The sequence below is a fragment of the Ixodes scapularis genome, unplaced genomic scaffold (assembly GCF_016920785.2).
Source record: "Ixodes scapularis isolate PalLabHiFi unplaced genomic scaffold, ASM1692078v2 PGA_scaffold4__175_contigs__length_147842914, whole genome shotgun sequence".
Classification (NCBI taxonomy): domain Eukaryota; kingdom Metazoa; phylum Arthropoda; class Arachnida; order Ixodida; family Ixodidae; genus Ixodes; species Ixodes scapularis.
Window position 1 is genome coordinate 121,510,992 of NW_024609879.1, and position 26,380 is coordinate 121,537,371.

Below are 26,380 nucleotides of genomic sequence, written 5' to 3' on the forward strand. Positions count from 1 at the left end.
TCTCAACCCTCGTATGGCGTTTTAATTCCAAAATAAAATGATCCCAAGGTCTCGAGTATGGTGGCGTTTCTAATCATGCATCTTTTCGACAGGTCCGTAGGGTTCTATGAGAGTACACAAATCCAGGAACTTCTTTCACAATGGTTTCTCCAAACCCACGCCCATCCATTATAAGTAAGGGTGTGCGAATATTCTAAACTTCCAATACTTCGAGAATAATGCTTGCCATTCGATTCGATTCGCTTCGCACTTCTGCTGTTCGAAGTATTTGAATTCTTCGAATACTTCGAAAACTATGAATAATGCGGAACTCGCTGATTAGTGTCAACTCGCGGTCAAGTTCCCTGTTTTGTTCTTAGACAACGGAGTATGGTTTCGAGCTTGGCGAACCCAAAAAGCCAACCTAAGTGCCTTTCTTTTTGTATCAATCACTAAAACGTAATTGCACGCGGTGGCGCGATCTGTCTTTTGCTTGCCATGATGTCTGTATTGCGGAGTTGGCGAAGTGGTCGTAGCACAAATGCTGCGATAGATTTGATGAGGGATTTTGATTTGCAACGGCACGCGCATCGTCGTGAGCACAAAAGCGACTGACCACACTCACTACAGTAGCCGAGGCAGCCAAGGTGCTATGGATTCGGATATGGATTTGGATATGGATTTACGGCTGACATCGACTATCGGCGATATCTGGCTCGTGTTATTTTTTTGCTTGATTTTCCGGTTCATCAGTTCGCCAGTATTTATTTTGTTATTTATTTCTACCCGTTTTTACTGGTAAAAGTGGGACTTGCTCCCTCCACCAAAAAAAAACAACAAACAAACAATGTATTCTTAATTTATTGCTTCTTTGTGGCAGCCACTTATGGCAGAACTATTAAACAGGGGAAGAAATGGCGCAAAGTCGGTGCAGCTGCGCGACGCGGTCTTCAACTTTGTATGGTGGCCTGCCGACCCGCCACTGCTTGTATACATTCGTTTACAGTCACGTGGTTTCGTTACTTGCCGCCCCGCCTCCACTTGTGTACTTTCATTTACGTGCTGTAACTTGACTCCTTGATTGACCAATCTTTTATTTCATGTGTTTTATCAGTCACATGAGTGTCGTTTTTGTTATTGCAATAAAATTGACCTTTTCATAAAGGTTTGTTGGAAAAAAACAGTTGTTTCTTGATTGAGCGTTCTTGTTTAATTCACACCAAATAAAAAATATTTGTTTTAAATGATGTTCTCATTCGAAACTACTATTAGTATTCGAAAATATTCGATCCAATTCGTAACATTTATTATTCGATTCTATTCGCTTCGAAGGATTTTGGTATTCGCACACCTCTAGTTATAGGTGCTCCAAGCAGTCTGATCAATTGACTCCAAACGTCGGCAACGCACATCTGGTGCTTCAGTTTGTCAACAGGGAAAACTTTCCCACAGCTTGATGAAAAGATTCCAGACCAGGTGATCTTAGGACCATGTCGACATCCACAAATATTGCCGAGAGGGAACGCTACTCCATGCTTCTAGAAGTTTCGAGTTTACTCTTACCCCAAATGTTCGACACTCAAACATTCTACACCGAATGTTCGAGATACCGAGAGCAATAGATAAGAAGGCCAACATGGCCTTGCCGAGTCAGTCTCGCCCTAGCTCGAAGCCCTAACATTCTAGACCAAATTTTTTGAAATATTCAGCGTAGTAGATAAGGGACCCAATGTGGCCTTGCCGACTCACCCTCGCACAAGCCAGCTGTCACGCCGACATCTCAATGCTCGTTCTTTCTTCTGTTTTTGGCACGAGTTTGCCAATTGAACCTTTATCTTCAGTTTTAGCTTGTCAATCGTTTTCCATTCGCAACAATATGGTAGGTCGAGAGAGAAGCAGAAGCCAGATTCCTTGCCTTATCTTGGACTCCCGGTCGGGGCAGAAGACAGACTCGAGGGCTTGAAAGAAGAGGGGGAGGAGGACGTTGACCCCCTCCATGTCCTGGCGGAACAGGTCGCACGAGTTGAGCAGCACGCTCGCAACCACCTGGGCCTTGCTCTGCACGGTAGCAAGCAGCAAGCAAATTCAAGGACCGCCATGCCCTCTAAGCGGTGCATTAAGCAATCATTCTTAGGAATCTGGGTTTCAAGAAACACATGGAGGTTTAGGAATAACAGGCTCCTCAGAATGTTGTGACAGGACAGTTTACAAGACTACAAGGGTTGCTGACTGTAAACCTTACAGGGGCAATGTAACAATTTTGGTACCTTCAGTAAATACCGCTTAGAATTAAGGCTGGCTCACACTGCCCCATTTTCTTACGTTAAGTTATGTTACGTATAAGTCACCGAAACATTCGTGTCTCGAACGTCGTGTGTCATGCTTTCTCCTTAAACTGGTAGCCTCGCTTAATACGAAGCATAGAGGTCCCGGTGACTTCAACGTAATATTTCGTAACGTAACTTAACGTAACAAAATGGGGCAGTGTGAACCAGCCTTTATTCCTTGATATTCATAACCTGTGAAACACACGTTAGTTGCTTTTCTCCACAAAAAACGACAGTCGCAATAAAAATGAGAAAAACGAGCTGCGTTCAACCCCTCAACTCGCAGCCAGAACAAGTGGCCACATGGTCTGGAGCCCATTACAGTTTAAGCTCATTACAACAGACCTGGTTACAACAGACACTTGGATATAACATACCGATTTTTGAAGTTTGATTGGTTTTCCTCTACATATCATTGACTCAACTTCGTATCTGCATACAACATACTCCTTTTACGACAGACCTAAATCTTGGTCAAAATCAAGGTCTGTTTATAACGAGCTTAGACCGCATATATATGCAACAATGTCTATCATAGCCATGCACTGCAGTTAGCAAGGCACAAGGCACGTGCTGGGTACAACACACACAGTTAAGGTTTGGCTATTCCCGGCATTGAAGCTAATGGGCAGGAGCCAATACGCAATTTCAAGGCATTGATTGTCAGGAGCCCAAACTGAATGCCTCATGCAGTGCTCGTCTCCCGCTGCATGAGCCGCATTTAAGTATTGTCACTGCAGGGGTCGGCAGGCTTGATGACAAAATACTGGGGATCGCATTGTTGACAACACCAATAATGCAATCCAAGTTTAGTGAAGGAGGGACTGAAAGAAAGCATCCACTTGTAGTCTCGAAATTACGCAGTGAAAAAGGAGCTTTTTGGTCAGTGGCTTTGTGAGCGAGTATTCACAACTCCAACGCCTTATAGATGGCGGAGCGGTAGTTCCAAGATGGCGGAAGAGACGGGGATAGATTCTGCAGGATTTCCCGTGCACCTGCTCGCTGACGCTGGTCGGTGCGTTCAAAATAATTTATGTATCTACAAAGGCCAAGCAGTCAAAGCAGGAGCATATTACAGGTGACGGAGACGTTGATGTGCATTAGAAAAACAAACATGGTGATGTTTAAAAGTCGTGGAAGCTCAACTTGAGAAGCTTTGTGGAAGGTGAAAGCATTTTAGGCACCGGCTGCGCCACTGTTTGTGGCAGAATATGTTTGAGGGTGATGAAGATATCATGTTTGCGCTTTGCTTGGCTATTAGTGCTCTAAAAGGTGTGTTGCGCATGGCAACCGTCAAGCTGCGGAAAAGCAGCGTTCACTGTATTGATGTCTTCGTGTCACAGGCTCACAACTCACTGCTCATCGTCGCGGTTTTAGTGTACAGCAACACGTGATCAAACTGCGCTATGGTTGCTAATATGAGGTTTTAGGACCACGTGATTGCAGGCTACCGTACGGTGCATTATTGCAACCGGAAGTTCACGCTGCGCCTTTGAAGCCTAATTTTCAGCGTGCGCCAGGAGCGTTGCAGTGCTCACGATAGCCTGCGGTAACACCATGCTAAAACTGACTATTAACGTGATCAGCGTGTTTCATATACTGTCCATTTGTCTACCTTGTCATTTGCAATGCTGCGACTTGCCTCGCCAAAACTGTCCCTTCTATACACGTCACGAACGCCCGGCTAACACAGACACTCTTAAAGTGCTTCGAACATTTCTTTAATTGCCTTTGTAATTTCCAGAAAGCAACTAGGTGTAACCTATCTTTTGAAAGTGCTTGGAACAAATGGTCATGTTCCCTGTACTGGCCTTAAAACACAAACTCATTCCCGATGTCTATTGCTCGACATACCGTTGCACGACCAGTTTTCTCCTACTTAAGGCAAAGAACAAACCTTTCGTTGACCGCAGGCTAGAGCTCTACAATACTAACAGGATCATTTGCAGTCACGTTGAGCACAGATTGAGCTGAAGACGACAAGACCAGAATTCTGCAGCACATGCGATATACGAAACGTTTCTCGTGAAATTAGACATCCCGGTTTCTTCATGCAATGCTGTTGCGAAGTGGAACACAAGAATCCCTTTTTCAACGAGCTCACTTTTTTCGTTAAAAGCGCTTCCCGCACGAACAAGCCGACCAGAACCATGCGGTAATAGCAGTAGCAAGGCACCAAGGCCGACAGTCCCTGCCACCACCTCTGCGCAGCCGCCACACACCTTTTTGCTCTTCTAGTTCTCCGTTTGTCCGCGAGAGGGCGGGCGAGCGGCGGGCTGGAGTTGCGAATACTTGGGCCCCATCAGTGCCAGTAAGCTCTTGTAAAGTGAATAACATTCCTATCCAATATCGTCACACAGCCCCTTTAAGAATGCACCATTACAACTGAACATAGAAATAAGAAACCAGAAAAAAAAAATTTATGTTCAATGTTTGTTAAGGAGTTTCCGGTAGCTGTTGTGAATAGCCAAAATTTGGGTTATCATATCACTTTGTTTTTCTCCCTAACACAGCTGTTACTAGTTTATGTTGCGTTTGCATTATTTCCAATGTGGCGAACATTCAGACAGGGACCTGTCAAGCAACATCAGACTTGCCTTTTTCTTTGCCTCTCATCTCCAAATGAAGAAAATAAAGAACTTTGAATGTGAACTTGAGTGTGTTATCAAAGGAATGAAAAGCGTTCACTATTCTCTGTAATGCCGAATTACAGCGCAGCTCTTGAGGAAAAGGAGGGGAGGGTCACATGTGACATCACGTGTGACGTCACGAGGGTAAAATTTTCCTGCTAAGGTTAGCGGGAAAATTTCCCCACTAAATTTAGCGGGAAAATTTCTTCCGCGTGACATCATTGCGTGTGACGTCATTATGGGGAACGTCCCATAATGCAACATGCGGTTACGCCGACGGCAACGCCGCTCAAGCAGGAAACGGGCGCCCAAGAGCTGCGCTCTAGGACTGCTAGGAGCGAGCCATGCAAAACATTCCATTTAAGAAAAAAAAGTAAGCAGTCCTGCGTTAATCTACAGTGCAGTCACAGCGATTGCTGCGACACATCACGGCAAAGTCGCTGGGCATGGGTGTCACGTTCACGCACAGTGGGGCAGTGGGGTGAGTGAACATAAGTGTTCGGAACAGAATAAACACCTGTTTTGTTCTGAACGCTTTTGTTTTGTTTTATTTTGTTCTGAACGCTTTTGTTTCTTTTTTTTATATCAAGAGCGCGCAAAAGCGTGTCTTCCTGCACAAGCTCTTGACATTGACAATGCTACGACAGCAATTTTTTATAGGCCACTTTTTTTACGGAGAGTGCGTGCAGTGGGCAATCGTGTACTACAAAAACCCTATGTTTAGAGTGGGCTATTAATGCTGTAGTGTGGCCTAGTGGTAATGCGCCCGCTTCACAAGCGACAGACCCAGGTTTGATTCCAGCGATGGACACCCTACATGGCCAACTACAACATCAATGACAACAATTACTACAACAACTGTTACTACAACATCAACGGACGTCATTTTCAGTCAAGAGAAGAGCCCATAACATCTATCGTTGTAAAAAATCATCTGGCTCAGACCTTTTGTCAAAGGCGATGAAGCTGCAATAGCACTTGGGGGGGTTTTTAACGAGCAGCCCTCTCTATCGCAACGATGTGACGCGTGTCAAAGGAATTGTAAGTGTATAAAGGACTTCTTGTCTGTATCATCAGCGCACTTCTTTGGGGGAATCGCAATGTTTTCTCTGAAATGCCACCGCACGTGTAACCTGAAAAAAAAAGTGCCTCCGAGCCTTACAGATGGTGCGCAGTTCTTAACCTACTTCGCAGTCCCCATTGAAAGAGGAGTGTTAGCGTACCGCTAAACACACCCCCCTCCACGTGGCACTACGCCACTGGTCACGCGCAAACACATCAAACCATGCAAGTGTGTCAGCCCATGGCCTCTGAGATCTTGAAGCGCGAGTGCGAAAGCGTTTCTGGCCGTCACATTCGACTAACACCTTAGCAGTATGAGCGTAATTGCGCTAACTCCGTCGCTCACCACGAGGTGGTGATATCCTCCTAGTCATCACAGAGCGGCGAAGCCGTCAGTGTCACAGGTAGCGATCTGCACTGGTACAGGCCAGCCCGCAAGCCATAGGACGGCCCAGTCGAGCTTGCGCGCCAAGCTCGGGCTTTACGGCTACATTCATGAACGACCCAGGCCAGGTACGGACCTTGCATTCAAGTCTACAAAGCACTTTTTCTTTATTTTTTAGCAGCATGTTTTTTGGTAGCATGTTTGGGGCATTGGGAGAGAAACCACATTGGGGGAGAAACAGATGCTGAAGCATGTGTGTGTGCATGTATATGCTTTCGTACTGTTCAGTGTGCGTGCAGCGAATGCACTTCCAGAGCACGAGCAACGCGGCATTTTTTTTCGTCACCGGCTGCGCCGCCGTCATACTATCGCCTCTCTCCATGAACATGCACACATACGTGACTACACAACGCATACCCTCGCCGGCACATACGTACAAGTGCGCGCATCCACAATATGGGTCGTATCTTACCGTCATAATTTTTGCCCTAAACATGCTTAGAGTACAAGCAAACAACATTATGATTTGCATAATTTACATAATAAATAACAAAATACAAAAAGAAGGATCTCACAAGGATTGCACATTTGTAGTATTAAAGCTTGTACTCAAGATCGAAAAGCTATGTCAAACAATATGCGAAAATATAAAAAAAAGTACATTATGGCTGTTTTTATTCAAGAAAATATTATTTTTTTTTTCCTGAACGAAGTTTAATTTTATCTGGAGTTTAATTTGCACTACAAGAGACGACCATGAGACAAAAAATTCTAGAATTGTAATAGAGAAGTTTGAATGGCCATTCCTGGTCAACATAGGCATGACTATGACAGACAGGCAGAGCTGCGTATCGGAAGAAACTGCTCGAAGGCACTGCGTCGCAAAGTACTTCACGTCTAATCTAAAAATTCAATGCTTGGCATCTGTAAATAAAGCAGGTTGGAAGTTTGAATACCGAATAAACCAGGCTGCAATGAGGTTGAAATTTATTAATAAACCAGAGTTATTTTTCTTGAGGTCCCATTGTCTGTTTGCATATCAATTAAGTTACATCACAAGGTGCATAACGGGATGCGGCGGTTTGTGCTTCATGTGCCAAAAACCAGATGTTTACTAGATAACGCCCCACCTTTTGATTCAATACCTACAATTATCACAAAGTTTATAAAAATAAAACGGCAAATTCATTGCGAGGTGGTCGTATTTCACCGCCATAATTTTTTCCTTAAAGGGATACTACAACAAAATTTCGGCGCTTATTTTTTGACTATATCTGTTCAAAGGAGCAGTATCAATCGGACACACCAATATCGTGTTAACAAAGACACGAAAAGGAATTTTAAAACGAATTAAACAATTAGCAAAGAGCACCTGGTGGATGTTGCTAACGCCTCGTTTGTAATGCCCGTCTAGGAACCTTAACAGCTAGTGACGGAGGTTGTCTCGCCTCCGGCCACGACGAGAGAAGAGGGGCAGGAGGAACTCCCCTCTTCCCGAAAATGCCTTTTGTGTGTCGCAGAAGTCGCTATTGTCCCCCTACAAGATTACAGAAGATTAACCTGTCACTATAAATTCATACAAAAGCAGCCGCTTCGGTGGCTGGAACGACTGGGCTATCCCCTCGACATGAGCCTCGCCCGTGGCCTTGCCGCAGCTTTGCGTCACGATTGCGTTGGATGTCGCGTGCTCTCCGCTGGCTGCTCTCCGAGCGCTTGCCAGAGTGGGCCGTTTATAACCAAAAATACATCCACCAGGCTCAAAATACAAACACGTGATCGTCATTTACGGATATTGTGGATCATATTCAACCTATTTTTGAACCCCACGGGTATATTTCAAATTTCGTTAAAGTATCACTTTAAAGCCGGGTCACACTGCTTGCACAACATACAAAAGACAGTCTGCAAACAGATTCGAATGCGAGTCACCACGAGATCTGCGCTTTGAATGCCGCATGGCAAGGGGTTGGAGACACTTGGCATGCAGCATTTGAACCACGGATATCGTGGTGACTGATATCTGCAGACTGTCTTTTGTTTGATGTATAAGCAGTGTGACGCCAGGTTCAAGGTGCTTCTAGTAGAAGCAAACGCTGCAATATGACCCCCATAAATTGTGCAATAAGTAATAAAAAAATATATAAAAAGAAGGACAACACGAGGACTGCACTTTGATAGTATCAAATCTCGTGCTCAAGCTCAATAAGCTATGTCAAACAATGTGCGAAGATTAAAAAAAAAAGAAGTACAGCATGATTATTTTTATTTCGGGAAATCCGAATTCGTTACGTGCGGAGCTAAATTTTTTCTAGGGCTTTTTATGCACTACAGATTGCAGTTAAATATATCAAAAGGCGTGCTTGTAGCACTAGCTGCCACATGTCCAGATGAATATTTCAAATTAAATAAGCATCACAACTTCCCTATCTCCTTCCCCAAAGCATCTTTTCACTGTTCTACCACAAGACAAAAAAATCTATAAGTAGAAGCTGCAGAAACTCGACGTAACACAACTTTTTCTTTGAATCGTCTCCCTTCTGTCATGCTGAAACCATTGAAACGGCTAATTCTATGCCTGGGTTGAGAGCGCCTCCTCTTCTTCCGCATACACCCTTTCCACACGAATGGGACGGCCAGAGAAGCGTTCGTGCCGTTCGCTCGCTTCAGGATCTCGGAGGCCATGGTCAGCCATGGGTGAGTGTCAAACCCAGGGTTCTCCCCACAGTGTGTGGCAGTGGTTTTCCCGCCCACCAGTCTGGCTAAAAGCCCGCCCCTGCTACGTCCAGCCCACCTCTCTATTCTGCCTCCACTGGACAAGATGAAGCCGATCTTCAAAAAGCACAACGCCCTAGAGTGGCACCTTAGGCAGACTCACGTGGCACTATGCAACAGAACTGTATAATACCTGCAAACAAGATCACTACTGTGCGTCAGAGAAAGTACCGAGAGCCTCAAAACTCTCAGCAATTCTCCCCCGAACACCCTGGAAATTGACAAATGTCCACATCTCAGAAATTTCTGGGGAAAACTCTGGACTATGTCCAGCCCACTTTAAAAGAGTGTCAGCAACAGAGCTGCACTCTGCTGCTGATACTCTCTTTGCTAGCTAGGGCACAACCAATGCGGGCAAGGAAGGTCTGTGCAGGGTTCCCCCATGCAACCGTCGCTTTTAAAGAGCAGGCGTCACGTCACCTCAATGTTGCTGAGGCTGTGGCGCAGCGCCAGGTAGAAGCGGGAGAAGTACACCGGAAGGACCTCCTCGCCCGTGCGCTTGGCGCAGAACAGGCGGCAGAGGGCACCCACTGCCTCGGCCTGCCCGGCCTCGAAGCTCTCCGCACTGAGGCACGGCGGGACCTCGATCCACTCTGGCACGCCAGGCAAGCTCGACTGCGCTCCTCCACGGCCGCTGCCCCCGGAGTCGAGCACCGAGCTTGAGCGGGAGTGGACGCTGCTCTCGGCACTGCCTGGGATCCAACGACCAAGAGACCGTACCGTTCAGAACTGACAGGCCAAAAACCGTTACGGCTGCAACAAGATATCGAGTACAGTGAGGTTGTGGCGTCCAGCCGTCGCGGCCGAGACAAGATGCCGAGGACAGCGAGACCATAGCATTCGGAGCCGACTGACTAGAATCCGTAACACGTGCAAAAAGATGCCGCGTACGACGGAGGCCGGCATGGCAACGGAGCTGGCAGCACCAAATCGTGATGCGCCCACTTCTCTGCTCTAGACATAAGTCTGGTGATTAAATCCTTGCCATTTATGTTCAGATCACTGGTTAAGTGGCAGTACAACTGAATCCTTTATATGCAATCGTCTGACCGCAGTAGACCCCTACGTTTTTACTGAACTGCAGCAGGTGATATCGAGGAATGATAAACCTTTCCGAATTCGTTCGAGGGCCTAACCAGATAGCATGCAACCCGACCTTGATATCTATATGCAAAGTGTGCCAGCGCTCCACACCTTGCAGGGCGTGGAGCAAAAGCTTGCTTCGAAGAACCCAGAGATCCTAGGGTTGATCCTCACCCCTTTTGATCTGGATGCGCATCATACTGACATGCATTTGCATTCGTGCATGTGTCACTACAGTGTGGAGCTAATCAGGTACCCCCGGCTAGCAGTAGTACTAACTGCTGTTGCCACCTCTCAGAGTTAGAACAACATTATGTTGTCTAAATGTGAGCGTCTAATTCGCTTTCCTTCTTGCTTTGCCTGAAACAAATAGACTGTCATGCATATTTATAGACACCGGATACCCGCACGACCTGCTGGCCGTTACTCTCAGAAAGGGAAGAAGCAGCAAAGGGCCTAACCTATCTGGTTAGGCCCTCTGCCGCCCCCCTTCTTCCCCTTCCCCTTACTTCCAACTTTCCCTCTCCTCTAGTGAGTCTCCCAAGACGATGCGTGCTGGCAGTAAATCATCTGTGTGTTGAAAGTTGAAAGATGTGTCCTTCCATCCACTGTCTTTATGCATAAAGCTCTTTCTAAAGTTACATCCTTACCAACGCTCTCCCCCAACAACTATAGTATTTAAGAAACAACACGCCAAGGACTCACCGTCGCCCTGAGACTGTGACGGAGTGTGCTGGGTGTCCAGCTCCGAGCCCACCAGCGCCGCCTCAAACAGCCAGGACCCGTAGAGGTGCAGGATCGAGTTGCAGCGCGGACGCATCGACGCCGGCGACGAGCGGACTTGCAAGGGCGATGGCGTCGCTGGCTGGGTCGAAGGCGGTAGCACCGACTGCACCGCCGCCAGCGCGGATGCGCCGGCGACAACAACCGGCGCACCGCCCGAAGACGTGGCAGAGCGGTTGAACACCCCGGGCTTGGACATGCCTGTTAGACGCAGTCGAGTAGATCTGAGGTATTTTTAGAACGCAGCTCTTAGGCGCCAGTTTCCGGCTTGAGCGCCGTCGCCGTCGGCGTAACCGCGCGGTGCATTATGGGTAAATTTCCCCACTAAATCTAGCGGGAAAATTTCCCCGCTAAATCTAGCGGGAAAATTTCCCCGCAAAATCTAGCGAGAAAGTTTCCCCGCTAGATCTAGCGGAAAATTTGCCCCGCTAAATCTAGCGGAAACAATTTCCCAGCTATATATAGCGGAAAAATTATCGCACTAAATCTAGCGGAAAAAATTTCCCCGCTAAATAGCGGAAAAATTTCCCCGCTAAATCTAGCGGAAAAATTTCCCCGCTAAATCTAGCGGAAAAATTTCCCCACTAAATCTAGCAGAAAAGATTTTATGGGAGTGGGTTTCATAAGAAAAAGCGACGAGTTATGCTTGACCGACGAACAGGTCTAGGTCATATTGCTGCATGCATGGCCGAGAGGCAACACTACGTACTCCATACTTCTAAAAAATACTACACGTTAACTGTTACCCCAAAAATTTGATGCTCGAACATTCTAGGCCAAATGTTCGAGATACAGAGTGTAATACCGTAAAGTACCGACCAAGCACCCACTCAAAATTTTGAGATAATTGCAAAAAAATGGGGGATGGGCTCTTGATAGGTCACCATTTTTAGTACTGCGCATATTTTTTTTCAGATGTTACAACATTTAGGGATGGGCGCTTAGGGTAGTATCGGCAGACACTCGGTATTTTAAGGTAGATAAGGAGGCCAACATGGCTTTGCCGAGTAAGTCTCGCCGTAGATCGACGCTCGAACATTCTAGGCCAAATGTTCGAGATACCAAGTGTATTAAACAAAGAGCCCAGCGTGGCCTTACCAACTTACTCTTGCACTAGCCAGCCGTCATGCCGACACCTCGACGCTCATTCTTTTTTTCGTTTTTGGCACAAGTTCGTTGATTAAACCTTTATTTTCAGTTTACGCTTGTCAATTCTTTCTTGTCCACAAAAATATAAGCAGTATAGCCCCATTAGGTCTATATATTATATATAACCTTGACATCAGCATGTCACGCGACACCCTGACGTCAAGTCACATGACGTCGTGCGACTGCTAAGTCATGTGGCATCACGTCGTCACAAGACCACCTAAAGTTTCCCGAACAGTAAGTAGTTTGTCTAAGACACGTGGTATTTCCTTCGCGGTCTGTTTCAATCATAAAATAACACCAGAGTTTCTATAATGCCATGTCGATGACCTGCAATCCTTGGTTCCTTTCCGGAGTGGATCGTGTTCGCTTACCTTTGAAGTTGGGAATGGCAGTGATGCGGTTCGGTCCCCTCCGCTGGTGCGGCGGAGTGGTCGTCGTCAGACCGGAGCTGGTCTGCGACGCCCCCGACACGGACGACGCGCTCGAGTGAGACGAGAAGGACTTCTGGTGATCGTCTTCAATGGCCACGTGGCTGATTCCTGCCACAAGCACAACGGCAGACCGCGAGATGGGATTTCATCTCTGGGTCAACGCAAACCAAAAGCGGTTGGCCACACAGCATTACCACATGACGTCCTTAACTCGCCCCAAAAAGCTCGCAACTTCTATCAAAGAAACCCATGATAGTCACTAACGCAAGGCATGGCGAGTCCCACGTATCTCACCGTTGCTTCTCAGCCAATGAGACTGCGGCACTGGCTGACATGTAGGCCCAAGATTGAACCGAAAAGCAAGATGCGTGAACATGACAAGCCATGCCCCACATTTCCTAGGCTCTCAACAACTATTGAACCACAGACAGAGGGCACATTCTCTCTGGGAGTTTCTCGGATAACGTCGGCTTCCTTGAGAGACACAACAGGCAGCAGCTTCTGTTTTTAAGCATTATCGCAGCGAAACACGTTTCATTTTTTTGTGTGCCATAGATTTCGTGCTTCGTTTCAAAAAGAAGCCTCGTGTAATTCGTTCTTGCAGACGCCACAACACGGACGAAGGGAAACGGCGTTAAAGGGCAACTCCGCTTAATTTTTGATATTTAGAAAACTATGTAGCCCTCTTCAGTATCATATAGGAAGACCCCATGTCAAATATTACTGTCTCATTCCGTCTATATATTTAATAAACTGGCCAGCAAACTTTCAAATCAACCAAGTCGCCGAAATCTGCCAACTCCAGCGTGCGACGTGAGGCGCAATCGTCAGCGAAGTCAATGTGACGGATTTGGAGCAGCCAACGTTGAGCCACTAGGTCAGAGGCATGACTACGTCATTCTCACGTTATGTTTGTTTTTACTTCTCAGAGCGAAACTGAATGATGACGTCATGAGTTTCTCTTACCGGTGTTGGCTGAACGGCGTCCACGTGATCACCGTAACGCGGATGCGCTAGTTTGCGCTGCCCTCCGCGCTTATTGGTCTGTTTCTCCGCTCCCCTTCTCCTCTTTCGTCTTCTCCCCCTCCCCCTCTCCCCCGGGCCATCACCGTCCACGCTATGCGAAGCGACCTGCCCACGTTGCATGTTCTGTACCTTGCCCCCACAAAACATCACAAGACCGCGTGGTTCGACTTACGTGGCCATGACTCTGACGACACGAGATCAATGTTGTCTGACGCAACCGAAGTTTCGGTTTCGGTATCAGCTGATATTTAAATTAAGATTACACAAATAATATTCCACATTTCACGAATTTGAGGACGTAGAGCTGTTTAGTAGTGCTTTGTGAAATGGAATCACATGTAAGCCTAAATTTTTCGGAATTGAGCGGAGTTGCCCTTTAATCGGAAGAAACGGAAAAATGAAAAAGAGTGGGGTGACCGACAGATGGCTTTTCTGTTTATTTTCATGCTTCTTTTCGTGCCCGTCTTTATCTTGGGCCAGTTGGTATTCGTGAAGCGTGACGAAAGCTCAATAACGAAAGCTAAGCAAATGCACACACATGACAAGACAGGTGCTGGTTCAACTTGGAGGCCTTTAATACAAAGAGAGTTCTGAACAAGGAAAAGGAATATGTTTCCCCTTTCTTTTATGACATTTGAAAACCGCATATTCAAGCCGACCCATGTCATGTATCGTGAGCACCTCCTCTTAAGGCCCTTTCACATAACAAATTTTTCTTTCATTCTCTTACATTGTGGTTTGAATGCAAGCCGCCCGGACACCCGTGCTTCCCACATCACACGCAAAGCTGCTCCGTGAATTGGTTTCCACGGTTAAACACGGATGTCCCCGTGACTCGCGTTCCTAACTCAAAGTCAGCACATGCGAGCTCCCGTAATGCAAGAAAACGACGCCGTACGATTGGGCTTTCAGCCTTCGGTTCCCGGGTGCCATCAGATTTTCTATGTGCCACCCCCAACCCCCCTCACCGAGGAAAGCGTCCACCAGAGTGGCCAGCCCCGCCATGGCCCTCTGGAATATGTGGGGCAGCGCAGACAGGCAGGGGTTCTGAAAGGGGTCCACGACGGTGTCCGCAGTCTCCAGCAGGCTGTAGAAGCCCGGCGTCTGGCTGATGAGCTCTGGGCGGCAGAGGTCCACCGGGTCCCCCAGCAGCTGAAGGAAGCGGTACCAGGCCTGCGCCACCTGCTCCCCGGTCATCTCCGCTGGAAGTACCTGGGCATCCTCCTCTGGAGGGCGTGCCACAAGGGAAAGCGGAAAAAAAGTCGGTCCGGAGTGCAGCGAACCGAGCAGACGGGCAAATCAGGAAGTTCAAGGGACACGCTAGGGACAGGACCGGTCAAAGAACAGGCAGCAGCCTCGGGAGTAGCTACGGGAAGTTGCCTCGAGGAATAGCCTCAGAAGGTAGCTCCGAGAAAGCATTAGAGCTGGGGTTCTTATACTTTTCTGCACAAATCGAGTGCCTAGAGTCGGTCACAGGACGAAAACGGCAGGGATATCTTTCAGTTGTCCCGCCTCCAGCACAAGTTGCTCACCTACGTTAAGGGAGGACACTGGATAAAGGTTGAACTTCTGAACTACTTGAGCGATCGGAATGAAATTTGCGGGGGAAATTTAACTTCAGATGAAGATGCACTATGGAAACTTTCAGCTCTCTAGGACAACTCTACATACCTGCATAAGAAGATGTGTCACTCTTCGTTAAGAAATCTATGGTATGCATTGAAGCTATTAAGCATCATTTTAACTGTTTGAATATAAAGTGAAGGATGTGGGACTTCAGGCTATCTACTTTTTATAACTCAAATGTAAATATTTCAGGAAGAGTGATTACCTCGAAATATGAGATGTATAACTGTCCTATGTCAATTTTTGAAAACATTGCCTTTTCTCAATGAAGACTTTAACTTAAAACAAAATGAAGTAGATAGCCCGATTCCCCCAGTAAATTTTAGTTCAGAAACATCTTGATTGTGGTATCAGAATGATTTTATCTTCAAACAAAAGATTCCTTCGTATGAAATTTGCAGCAAAATTGGAACTGAAAAAAATGCATTCACACATTGAACTCCTTTACTTTGTTAGTGCCTCACAATGTGTTGAAAATATTTTATATCAATGTAACTATTAGGCGCACGGTTATGAAATTTAGTGTAAGGGTGTATAATTAGTTTCTAAAACCAAAAACCTTAAAATTGAAAAATTAATTTTTTCAAAAAATTTTGAAACTTAGGTTTTTGTCCCCCTTTAACACTTCAGCATCTCGTGATCCTCAAGCATGCAACTAATGCACGGCGAAAGGCAACGAGCATTCGAAAAAGATTCACTACAGTTTTCATCCCACCAGTCCAAAGCTCCGTACCAAAAACCTGAAAATAGGATGACACCCTATTTCCAGCACACCAACGTCTTGCTTGCCAAAGAAGGAAAAGAAGCGACCGACATGCCGGATGCTCACCCAGCTTGAGGTCCGGATAATGGTGGCCGTACATGAGCCTGAGCATGCGGGCAGTGAGGAGCAGGTTGACCCTGTTCCACTGCTCCACCAGGGCGCCCCGGTGCCGCCAGGTGCAACACAACTCCCGCAGGGTCTTCCACAGGTTGGGCGAGGGGAAGCAGCGGTGGCAGGCCAGTAGCCAAACCTCGAACAGTGCAGTCAGGATTCGCTCGCACAGGTGGCTGCCCATGTCGTCTGCACCGAGGAAGCCTCGGAGACTCGGCAAAGTGGTCTCCGCAAGGCGCGCCGATGTGTCTCTACCTCGCGGGGACCGTTCCGTCTTGGTTTCACACTTTGTGCCCACACGTCCGAAATAAGCTAAACTAGGATTGTCTCAAGGGGGAGGGATACGGGCCATTCATCAAAAAACAATTTGCAATAGGGCAACTCGTAGTGGGGAAATTCGTCACATCCATTTTTTTCATTAGCGACTGAGAGAAGTGCCAAGATTGTGGTGGACAAGATATAATTAGTCAGCATCTATTAGATACTAGTAGAAGTCTAACTTTTCGTGTCGAGAAAAAAATAATAAAATCAAGGAAGGGGGTTGCTGGTAATTGTACTCACTTGGAAGAACTATGATTGATAAACACCAGGAATGTTACAAAAATAAGAAATATCTGTTAATAGTTTGACGAATTGTCGGTGACGAACTGCCCTATGAAGAATTGCCCTAAATGACGAATAGCCCTGCTATCAGTTGACATGTGACGAATTGTCATTCGACGAACGGTCCTACAGCCGTTTTAATGGCATGGTTTGACTATTTTGAACCAAACTTCCCAGTTTTCAGAAATGTGCTTGACACATCAGCAGTTTGTTACACCAGCAAAAGTAGTTAGTTCCATCAGCAGCTTGTTGGTAGCACATCAGTAGTTCTTTACATCAGTAGCTTGTTACAACTGTAGTTTATTACATTAGAAGTTTGCTACATCAGTAGTTTGTCACATCAGTAGTGTGCCACATCAGTAGTTTGTTACATTAGCAGTTCATTACACAGTAGTTTGTTACATCACGAGTTTGTTATCGTTCGTTATGTCACTTTGTCCTATGAGCCATTTGTTATATCAGTAGTTAGTTTGTTCTATTACTAGCCTATTACAACAGTTGTTTCTTATGTCAGAAGTTAGTTGGATCAGTAGTTTGTTACAAAAAAACTATCATTTACAGTACAGTAACTAGCCCCACTGGAAATTTGATGGTTTCTCTACAGTAGCGGGTTCCTATTACAACAGTTTATTTCCACAAGTGTAGGGTCATTATACGCCAGTTCCAGTGTAACTTTCAGGACGAAGGGATTAACTGGCAACAATAGATTGATATTGGTAGTTTTCAGAAACACTCCATGCCTCTTCAGCATGGCACCTTTTAAGATGCTGCATTACTATTGAGCGGGCAATCCCATTCATATAGCTTTTTGCTCTGTTGGATCAGACAAAAACTGGCACCTTTTCTGGAGGGTGGAGCCAGGAGGACATCATTGACAGCCAATAGGAAGAGGAGGATCTCGTCCCAGGTCTCTTTCTCAATGGTTGTAGAGTCTTGAGCAACTGACTGAAGTCGTCTGAGAACGTGATGACACAGCACGGCCTGACGACTGATCATGTTGTCATTCTCTGCAAAGGAATGCAAAGCACTGTTTACGTGCTTGTCTTACAATAATTCTACCGCAACTCTTGGAAACGTTATGTGCAATCAAGAATGCCTACCCCAGCCAAGCTGCATCAGGCAGATATGCTTAGAGTAGAGCAAGTGTTATGAGTGGAATGTCAATGCAAAAACAAACTGTTTCTGGCAACAGGCATACCTGAGATTTACACCTGGTTCTGAAACTGGGCTTAAAGAGAAGCTGAAGCACTCTTCAAGAAATCTGAGTTAGGTGTGGATTTCTAGAATTTTTGTCTTGTGAATTCAGTTATCACACTTATTTTGGGCAGAAGGAAATGTAAACAGCGTTTATTTTCACAAATTCGTCCAGTGTTTGCCACCGGGCATGCGGTGATCCTCTCTGCCGCCTGTTATCTGTCCGGAGGTAGCAACGTAATTGATGGCATCCCCAAGCCAGCTTAGTGGTGAGCAAGGGACATCTAACTCTCCGCTCTCGCGCTTTCCTACTGTCGGCGCACCACAACGGGCGGATATATGCCGAAGGTTTAAATGGCTATTACGATGCTCCTACTAATAATATCGAAATAAAACTAAGACACATAATTTTTAAGAAGCCTACATTACAACTTTTACGGTTTGTTTGAATTCAAGGACCTCTTCAACTTCCCTTTAAAAAAAACACTGAGCCTAGAAAAAAAAAGTTTTTTTCTGCCTGGTTAGGACAGGCATGTCTCAAAATAAATGTTTGTCGAATAAAAAACACTTTTTGCCTAATATTTATGTTACAATACAAAGTTTTAGATTTGCAGGCAAAACCGAAATTGTATCCCTGTGGGATGATGATGATAGCATTTGCAACCAACTACCGTAGTGTGCACTCTGAGTTCGCTGTACCTCAGAATCAGGGATGGGCAGTATTTCAATTACAAGTATTTGAAATACATATTTCAAATACTTTGTGTATTCTGCATTTGTATTTAATTACAAATTGTGTGATGTATTTGACGTGTGTATTTAAATACTAAAACGAGGGTATTTCAAATACAATTATAATTACATACAATTTTGTGGGCGAAAATACATGCCTCAAATTTATTGTCACTGTCCAGAGCAGGAAGAAAACTACGTTTTGCACCGAAAGCAGCGTATCTCAATCAAGCACAAGCGTTTAGTGACTTTGTGATTACGGTGCTAGTCCAGGGCAAGAATGGTGAGGAAATCGACGTTCACAGGCAGACTGGCTAAATGTGTGCCTGTGACAACTTGTGATGCTTTCCAGCCTGATTTCCATCCATATTTTTGCCTGGAACATTCTAAATGCGCGGGTCGTTTAGATTTTCGTAACTGGTGCGAGTTGCAACAATAAACAATTCTCTAGCTAGTGCTGCGCGTCTTGGTCGTCTCAGTTTTTTGTTGGTCTATACCAAAATGTAATCGACAAAAAAAGCTGCTTGAGGCTCTGTACTTTTTTCACCTATTACGTTCAAGCTGATTACATTTTTTTTTTTGTGATTATATTTCTATTACGTTACTAGAGCCTCGCACACAAACTCCCGAATGTGCAATGCAAAATTTTTAGGAATGTATTTGGAAAAGTATTTGGAGGAGACCAAATACATTTGGTTGTATTTGTAACTTGTACTTAAATGCTTTTTTGGAAATGTAATTAGATTTGTAATTAAATACATTTTTGATGAAGTATTTTGTATTTGTATTTCGATACATATTTGCATGTATTTTGCCCATGCCTGCACAGAATGCACACTATTTGACTACAAATGCTATCATCACCATCCCAGAAGGGTACAATTTCGGTTTCACTCACAAATCAAAATACAGTCTAAGATCATTAAAACAGACCTTGATTTTGACCAAGATTTCAGTCTGTTGTAAGGGTACTGTGTTGTATGCAGATATGAAGTTGAGTCAATGGTATGTAGAGGAAAACCAACCAAACTTCACAAATCAGTATGTTATATCCAAATGTCTGTTGTAACCAGGTCTGTTGTAATGAGCTTAGACTGTATTCCTATTGTAACCTAAATATTGAGCCAAAAATTGTTTTTCTTCAACAAACATTTATTTTGAGACGTGCCTGCCCTAACGAGGTAAATAAATTGTTTTTCCTAGGCTTGGTATTTTTTATGCTGAAACTGCTTTCTTTTTTTATGTTTTGGTACTTTTCAGGCTTATATCACCCTGCGTTCAACCTCTTGTGAGGCAAGCCAAGCAGGCCATCCATCGCCAAGAGGTACTCTTTCTTTCTTTGTTTTGGAAACAAGTTTGTACAATAGGAAGAAAAAAATTACAGGACACTTAAGACTGCTTACATGTAGGAATGCAATAGTATTCCTACGCGGAGTGCATTCCTACAAGCATTGCAGTGCATTCCTGCTGTCCTCCGCAGAGGCCGGCCGGGCGGCGCGACATGGCTGAAAGCAGAGTGTAGAATACGTAATACAGTAGTGCACAAGGAAAGGAAGCGGGAATTTCCAACTCCACTCTCCACTCCCCCCCCTTCTGGACACCTCTGACACATGATCCAAGGGGGGGGACAGAGCAGCAGCCACGCACACGCCACCCTTTTCCTTTTATTGGCGCGCAGGCCACAGCGCCAGGAGAGGGCTTCTCCGTGGGGTGGCGTTTCTTGGAACTATGACACGTCGCAGCCAATGCTGCGATGCGCGAATGCTGCCGTTTTTCGCTGCTGCAGATGGAATTTCGGTGCTGTTTTTCACGGTTACAGACAACACTGGCTTCGCTCCATGGGTCAATTAATGTTTTCACATTAAAAAGTGTAGCAGAAGACAAAAATGTAAGAGCAAGCCGCATAAATGCCTATCTGCTGCTCTATGAATGTGAGGTCTTCTATTCAGAGTCCTAATTAGACAAAATGAAAAGAACATTTCCAGGTTCTTTTAAAACACAGTATTTCATGTACATCCTGACACAGCCAGTACCGATGGAAAGGGCTCAACTCACAGCTCAAACGACTGACTGATTGATTGGTTTACTGACTGACTGGTGCTTTGTAGCACAAAAACGGTCAAAGCCGTAGCGCGCCAAGCGATTGACTCACGGCAGTCTTCACGAGGCACGAACAGATTGTAGAGGTGTCGCAGCATCCTGCGGACGTACTGGTTGGCATCCTCCTGGACGGGCCTGGGGACGCACGCCTTGGGCTGGGTCAGGGCCTGCATCCACTCGCAGTACACGTGCACACAGTCCCTGATGGCCTCGTGCTCCGACAGCGGAAGCTGGAGGCCAAAGCAGATCACCTGCGCAGGAAGTGGGAACGTTTTGTACTGAAAGGTGCATTGCAACGATTTTAGTTTCAAAAAACAAAAAACGAGAGGAAACATGCCACCTTCCTCCGAACTACCACGATTCCGCTGCGTAATCTCAAAGAAAAAAACAATTTTTCTTTCTTTGCCACACTAGTGGCACGTTATAGGGAGTGCACAAGTTTTCGAGGCGCCCTCTATTGGAGGTCAACGAAACCATTTCCTCTCCACCACTACTCTACCCGCCTTTTGCCTCGCTTGCTTGCCGTGATCTTCAATGGTGCTGAGCGGGTACAGTGCTCGGTTGTAACCGAATCAGACCTTCAAAAGTCGACAACCATGGAGGTAGGGCAGGAGGCCCTGAAGACAACCAAAGGTGGTACTTCCATTGACATCATTGAGCACGTCACTCGAAAAACGGTGTGAGCTGAGGACTGTCCCAACCTTCACCAGACCGGTCTCACTAAGCGTTCTTCGCATGCATGACGCCGCCATAACTGTACTTCACAGGAGACAGGGGCAAGCGCAAGAGATGGCTTGTACCGTCTCATGCTCAGCTCGCGCAGAACTCCAGCACGGTTGCCGCGCGTGCAGAAAGATTGGAGTTCACACAATCCATGCAAGCAACAGCAGTTTAACGAAACAAGCTGGTTAGATTGATCTATTTGCTTCATTTCTTTCTTTGTTCTAGCTTTTATAAAAACTAGCACATGCAACAAAAAACGGTTTTGTGCTCTCGTTTTGTAGGCGACATAGGCCAGTTCCTGCAATTAACTGCCCAAAGACCACAAATCATTGCACCTTTTAAGATCTTCTAAGCACTCCGTATCACAATAACTTGGCGAACCGTGGAGACTACAACCCCCACGACCCAATAAGAGCATCGGAGCGAGCCATGTGACCCCCCATCACGGAAGCGCGTGTCACTGCGCCAAATGCGAGGCCCGAAGGAACCCGCTTTCGTCTGCAGGCCAAGAGTCGTCACGAAACCAACCAACCTCGGGTGAACGTCCACCGCCGCAACACTGTCGTCACTAAGGTAGCAAGTTCTTTGGGAAAGGTTCATGAGACAAGCATACGATCAATTTAACCGCAAATCTGTGGCAGGTGCTAATGCATGACGATGCCTTAAGCGGAAGCGGTTGATTACATGACTGTGATTGCCAATGTCCATGGTGCCACAAGAAGAAAAAAATTGGGAGGGGATATGGATGTGGTGTCATTTCTTGGTTTACATATTACTGAAACAAATAAATTTGTGAATATTGACTCCTCATTTTTTACATACTGTAAAACCCTTTATTTTCGCGGCCCCTATTTTTCGCGAATCGATCACAGATGACGCAGTCGCGACCACTAAATTTCGTGAATTCCAGACGCCTGCATTGAAAATCTTAAAAACCAAAATTTTCGCGCGCCCTTAAATTTTGCGAATTCTTCAGTTCGTAAAATTCGCGAAAACTGAGGGCTCGCGAACATTAAGGGTTTTACAGTATTCATGATAGAGACAAAACTGCACGAGTCCAAATGCCGTTAAAAGGAAAAGAAGCCTAGAACCATGTTTTGCCGCGGACAGCGCTGTTGTCGTGGCAGTAACGAGGCCTCTGCAGCTTCAACCATGAAGTGTTGTCACGTGCCTTGCTCCGACACTCATTTTGGGTCAAGAAGGGCCACAGCCTCCTTCAGTTCGCCACACTATTGTGAAACAGAATATAGTTGGTGAGAGGTAAAGAGTTCAAGGTGCTCGGCTAAACGTCCTTTCACTTAAGCGAAGTGAACACTAGAGACACGGTTGCCCCCTTTTAAGTGTTCGCTCAGCTAAAGTATAAACAGGTGGGAGGAGCTTCCCCCAAACCCTTAACCTGTCCCCAACTACGGTTCACCCAAATTCCAGTTATAGGGATGGCTACGGTACCTCCATGCACCAGTTGACCTCGATGTCAGACACCAGGGTGCTCGGCTCGCACTTTGCACTGCTGATGCCCAAGTTGGAGGCCAGGGAGTGGAGTACAGCCGTCACCACGTTCCTCCCCGCGGCGCAGGGAAACTTCTGGAGCACGCTCGTGCAGCGCTCACGAGCATCCTCGGTCACGGGAAGCACCAGCCACTCGGAGTACATCCTAAGGAAGTCGGGAGTTACCAGAGAACAAACAAGTGAGATCGAGACAGCTGGTCACTCCTAAGTTGACAGTGCGATGGAGGCTAAGCGCTTGCCAGATGAATAAACCACTTTGCTTTCTTCACCCGACTGAGCGGTCTGCTGTGGATAGGGGCAGGAGCGTGATCACATGCCAAAAGAGACGTGCGACTGGTCCAATGAGCATGCACCTTCCACGGCGCTGTTGGCGTGAACAGAGAATACCAGGGGTAGAGAGCCTAGATTTTGAAGGAAGCAACTGGGACCGTGGACAGCTCTTGCAATTTAATGGCGAACACCTACTGGGCAGGTTAGGTACATGCACGCAAGCGGGGGCCGTCACACGGCGGACAGGATAGCGGTGCGAAACTTGAGAGACTCCTGCAGACATTCAGACACTTTTGACTCCTCCTCGCACCTTATATTGTAAAACGCAGCCCTAAAACTACATGGCCCCAATCAAACATTTGGAAACTCTCAAATCTAGGCTCACTAACTCAATATCTATTTCATTAATTGATTTTTTTTTTTTTTTTTTTTTTACCAGAGAAATTATTTTACATATAGCCAAACGCTTAGCATTTGCCAAAATGTATTGCTAGAGATCCGGATCTCTAGCGTCACATTTTGTATTAGGTGACGGCAAGCTCCTAATCAGACACCAAAAGTGTCTGATCAGGTGCTCGCCGTCGCCTAATACAAACTTTATAAGCTATTTTCGGAAATTTTTAAGGAGAAAATGGGGGCTGGAGAAGTCCACAACTACATAGGGATGAATGGCGTCGACTATCCGGAACGGACCCCACCTTTCTCATATAAAATTTCCGAGAATCGCTTATATCGTTTGAATCGGGTAATGGCAAGGTCTGAAGCTTTGGCACCCAGTCAGGACCACTAGCTCTACGTTTGGGAGGAGAAGGAGTGCTCGACAATCCGTAAATTATGTTTGCGGAGAAAAAAGAAAAAAAGACTGTTTATTTTTTGTTAGACACACCCTGTAGAGTTGTGAAAGCAAGCGATTGGGAAGTCAACAAAACAACAACTCACCCACACTTCACCAAACGTTTGCCAAATCTCAGCTACTTCTATCAGACTGCGTTTCATCTGCAGCGAAATTTACCATACAACGCATTTTTATACGACTACATGCTACTTTGATAACGACGTAAACACCGTGTTTCTGGTCTAGTGAATACGTAACGCTGTCAAGCACGGATCCTGGGTTCAGTGTCCACCCTTGCTAGTTTCGAACTGGATCAGCATCGTGCGGTCGAATACCACTGCTGCGGAACGCACGCTAAATATCCCAGGCTTGCAGTGGCGCTAGCAAAATATCTCATTTGCATCGAAGACACCAGACGCCCACTGGAGATGACAAACTTCCCGCAGTATAAACTGTAACGCAACCGCTCGAAACGAACACCAACGAACACCAGGCTCCATCACGAATGCCAGGCTACAACGGAAGCTCCATCGGAAATAAACCGATTTGGCAACCGCATCCGATGTCTACACCTCATACGTAACATAGACACACATGGGCTTTCCTCCGTCTGGCGTACCCAAATTCGCCGACCAATGTTGCCCGCTGACCATAGTTGCCAGACTACCGCTACTGCGGCGGGTGTATGAGGGAAAGGGAGAAGATTTCAAAGAAGAGAGGGGAAGGAGGCGGAGGAGGAAATGCGTGTACAGGGAGAGAGGATGTAAATAGGGGGGGGGGGGGGGGCCTGCGGGGGAGCGTAGCGCGTTTTCCCCGCCGCCAGCGTCGGGTCGCTGGTGTCGTCACGCTACCAGAGCCGTACTCTGCACGCTACCAGCGCGCTACCCTCGCCGTCGACGACGCTTGTTCGCGTTGGCAAATGTAATTCCATCAACGGCCGAACCAGGTGCATTCTTGAGCCTATCGCTTCATCGCTACAGATAAACCAAGGAAGTAATTATTACGGGTCATCTAAACGAATTCCCGCGTGCGCGGCGCGAGCACGTTTTTACGGCGATGTCAAATTACGCGCAAATGACGCCAGCGTCTCAAAGCAGGAGGCAAAACGGATGGCGCGAGCACAACGCAAACAAGCGTCGTCGACGGCGAGGGTAGCGCGACGACACCAGCGACCCCACGCTGGCGGCGGAGAAAACGCGCTACGCTCCCCCCCCCCTCTATTTACACTCTCTCCCTCTATTTACATTTCCTCCTCCGCCTCCTTCCCCTCTTCTTTGAAATCTTCTCCCTTTCCCTCATACACCCGCCGCAGTAGCGGTAGTCTGGCAACTATGGTCAGCGGGCAACATTGGTCGGTGAATTTGGGTACGCCAGACGGAGGAAAGCCCACACATGCACGCCACACACCGACCATTTTAGAATCAATACGACCGCGATATTCATATTAATTAAAAAATGGGCTTTCACTCACCTATCTCTCTGTCGAACCATCATGATCTCGCTGTTAAACGTTCAGTGCATCGGAGTTGTCAAAGCTTACACCAACACAGCGCTACGAAATACACAGGTGTCCTCACTGACACACCTCCGCACGCCGACGTCTACAGAGGTACTGCACTCACTCCTAGAGCTTTGCGAAGGCACAAATGGGACCCATGTCTTCCCGATGTAACTTGAAATGGCTCCAGGTGATCGTTCATTACCCTTAAATTACCTGGTACGCGAATAAGCAGTTCGATTTCTCGTATTTACACTGCCCCTTCCGAGCAAGGGCGGCCATTGCTACTGTCGCGGCGTTGCCAACTGAATATTTGGTTCTTTTGAAACCAGCGGGAAGTGGCGAAATTGACGTAGTAGTTGCCAAACGTTAGAACACTTTCTTAACCTCAATAACCTTAGCTTTTATACTATCCGATTTGCGCATTTTCAAAAAATCAATGCTGTATTTTTTTTCAATAGTTAGCAAACTGCAATGCTTTATGTTTTGGCACTATCTAGTTATGGTGATAATCTAGTGACTGAAGCAAGAAATATCGGGTATGCCTGGGTAGAGAGGCTCAAGTGAGGGTGGGTGCAACTGCTAGATCGAGGATCACGGGACTTGGACGCCATTTAATTGCTAAATTTTGCTGGGAGTCTACGGGGCAAAGGGTCGTTTTATTTCCTTACTCAGGTCATAAGAACCCATTGGGGTGCTTGAATAATTTACACAAGGTATAAAAGATTACTTTTCCATAGCCACCAGTTTTGTTTCGATAGGTTAAGCATTTTTTTAACGCGAAAA

At 46.3% G+C, this 26,380-nt stretch overlaps 1 protein-coding gene across 2 annotated transcripts in view; it reads right to left on the minus strand.

Moving 5' to 3' along the window:
- Positions 1–25,901, minus strand: part of LOC120844098 (ral GTPase-activating protein subunit beta) — a 79,812-nt gene extending 53,911 nt beyond the window's left edge. The window contains exons 1-10 of one of the 2 annotated variants that reach the window (XM_040215723.3): positions 25,568–25,901; positions 22,932–23,136; positions 20,812–21,010; positions 17,573–17,740; positions 16,086–16,319; positions 14,599–14,856; positions 12,545–12,712; positions 10,944–11,222; positions 9,576–9,847; positions 1,895–2,037 (exon numbers count right to left, since the gene is read on the minus strand). In XM_040215723.3, coding sequence (XP_040071657.2) covers positions 1,895–2,037; positions 9,576–9,847; positions 10,944–11,222; positions 12,545–12,712; positions 14,599–14,856; positions 16,086–16,319; positions 17,573–17,740; positions 20,812–21,010; positions 22,932–23,136; positions 25,568–25,590 — 1,949 coding nt within the window. In that variant the 5' untranslated portion in view covers positions 25,591–25,901. The remainder of the gene's footprint in view (positions 1–1,894; positions 2,038–9,575; positions 9,848–10,943; positions 11,223–12,544; positions 12,713–14,598; positions 14,857–16,085; positions 16,320–17,572; positions 17,741–20,811; positions 21,011–22,931; positions 23,137–25,567) is intronic. The other variant, XM_040215724.3, reaches the window with a different exon arrangement.
- Positions 25,902–26,380: the final 479 nt, after the last annotated feature.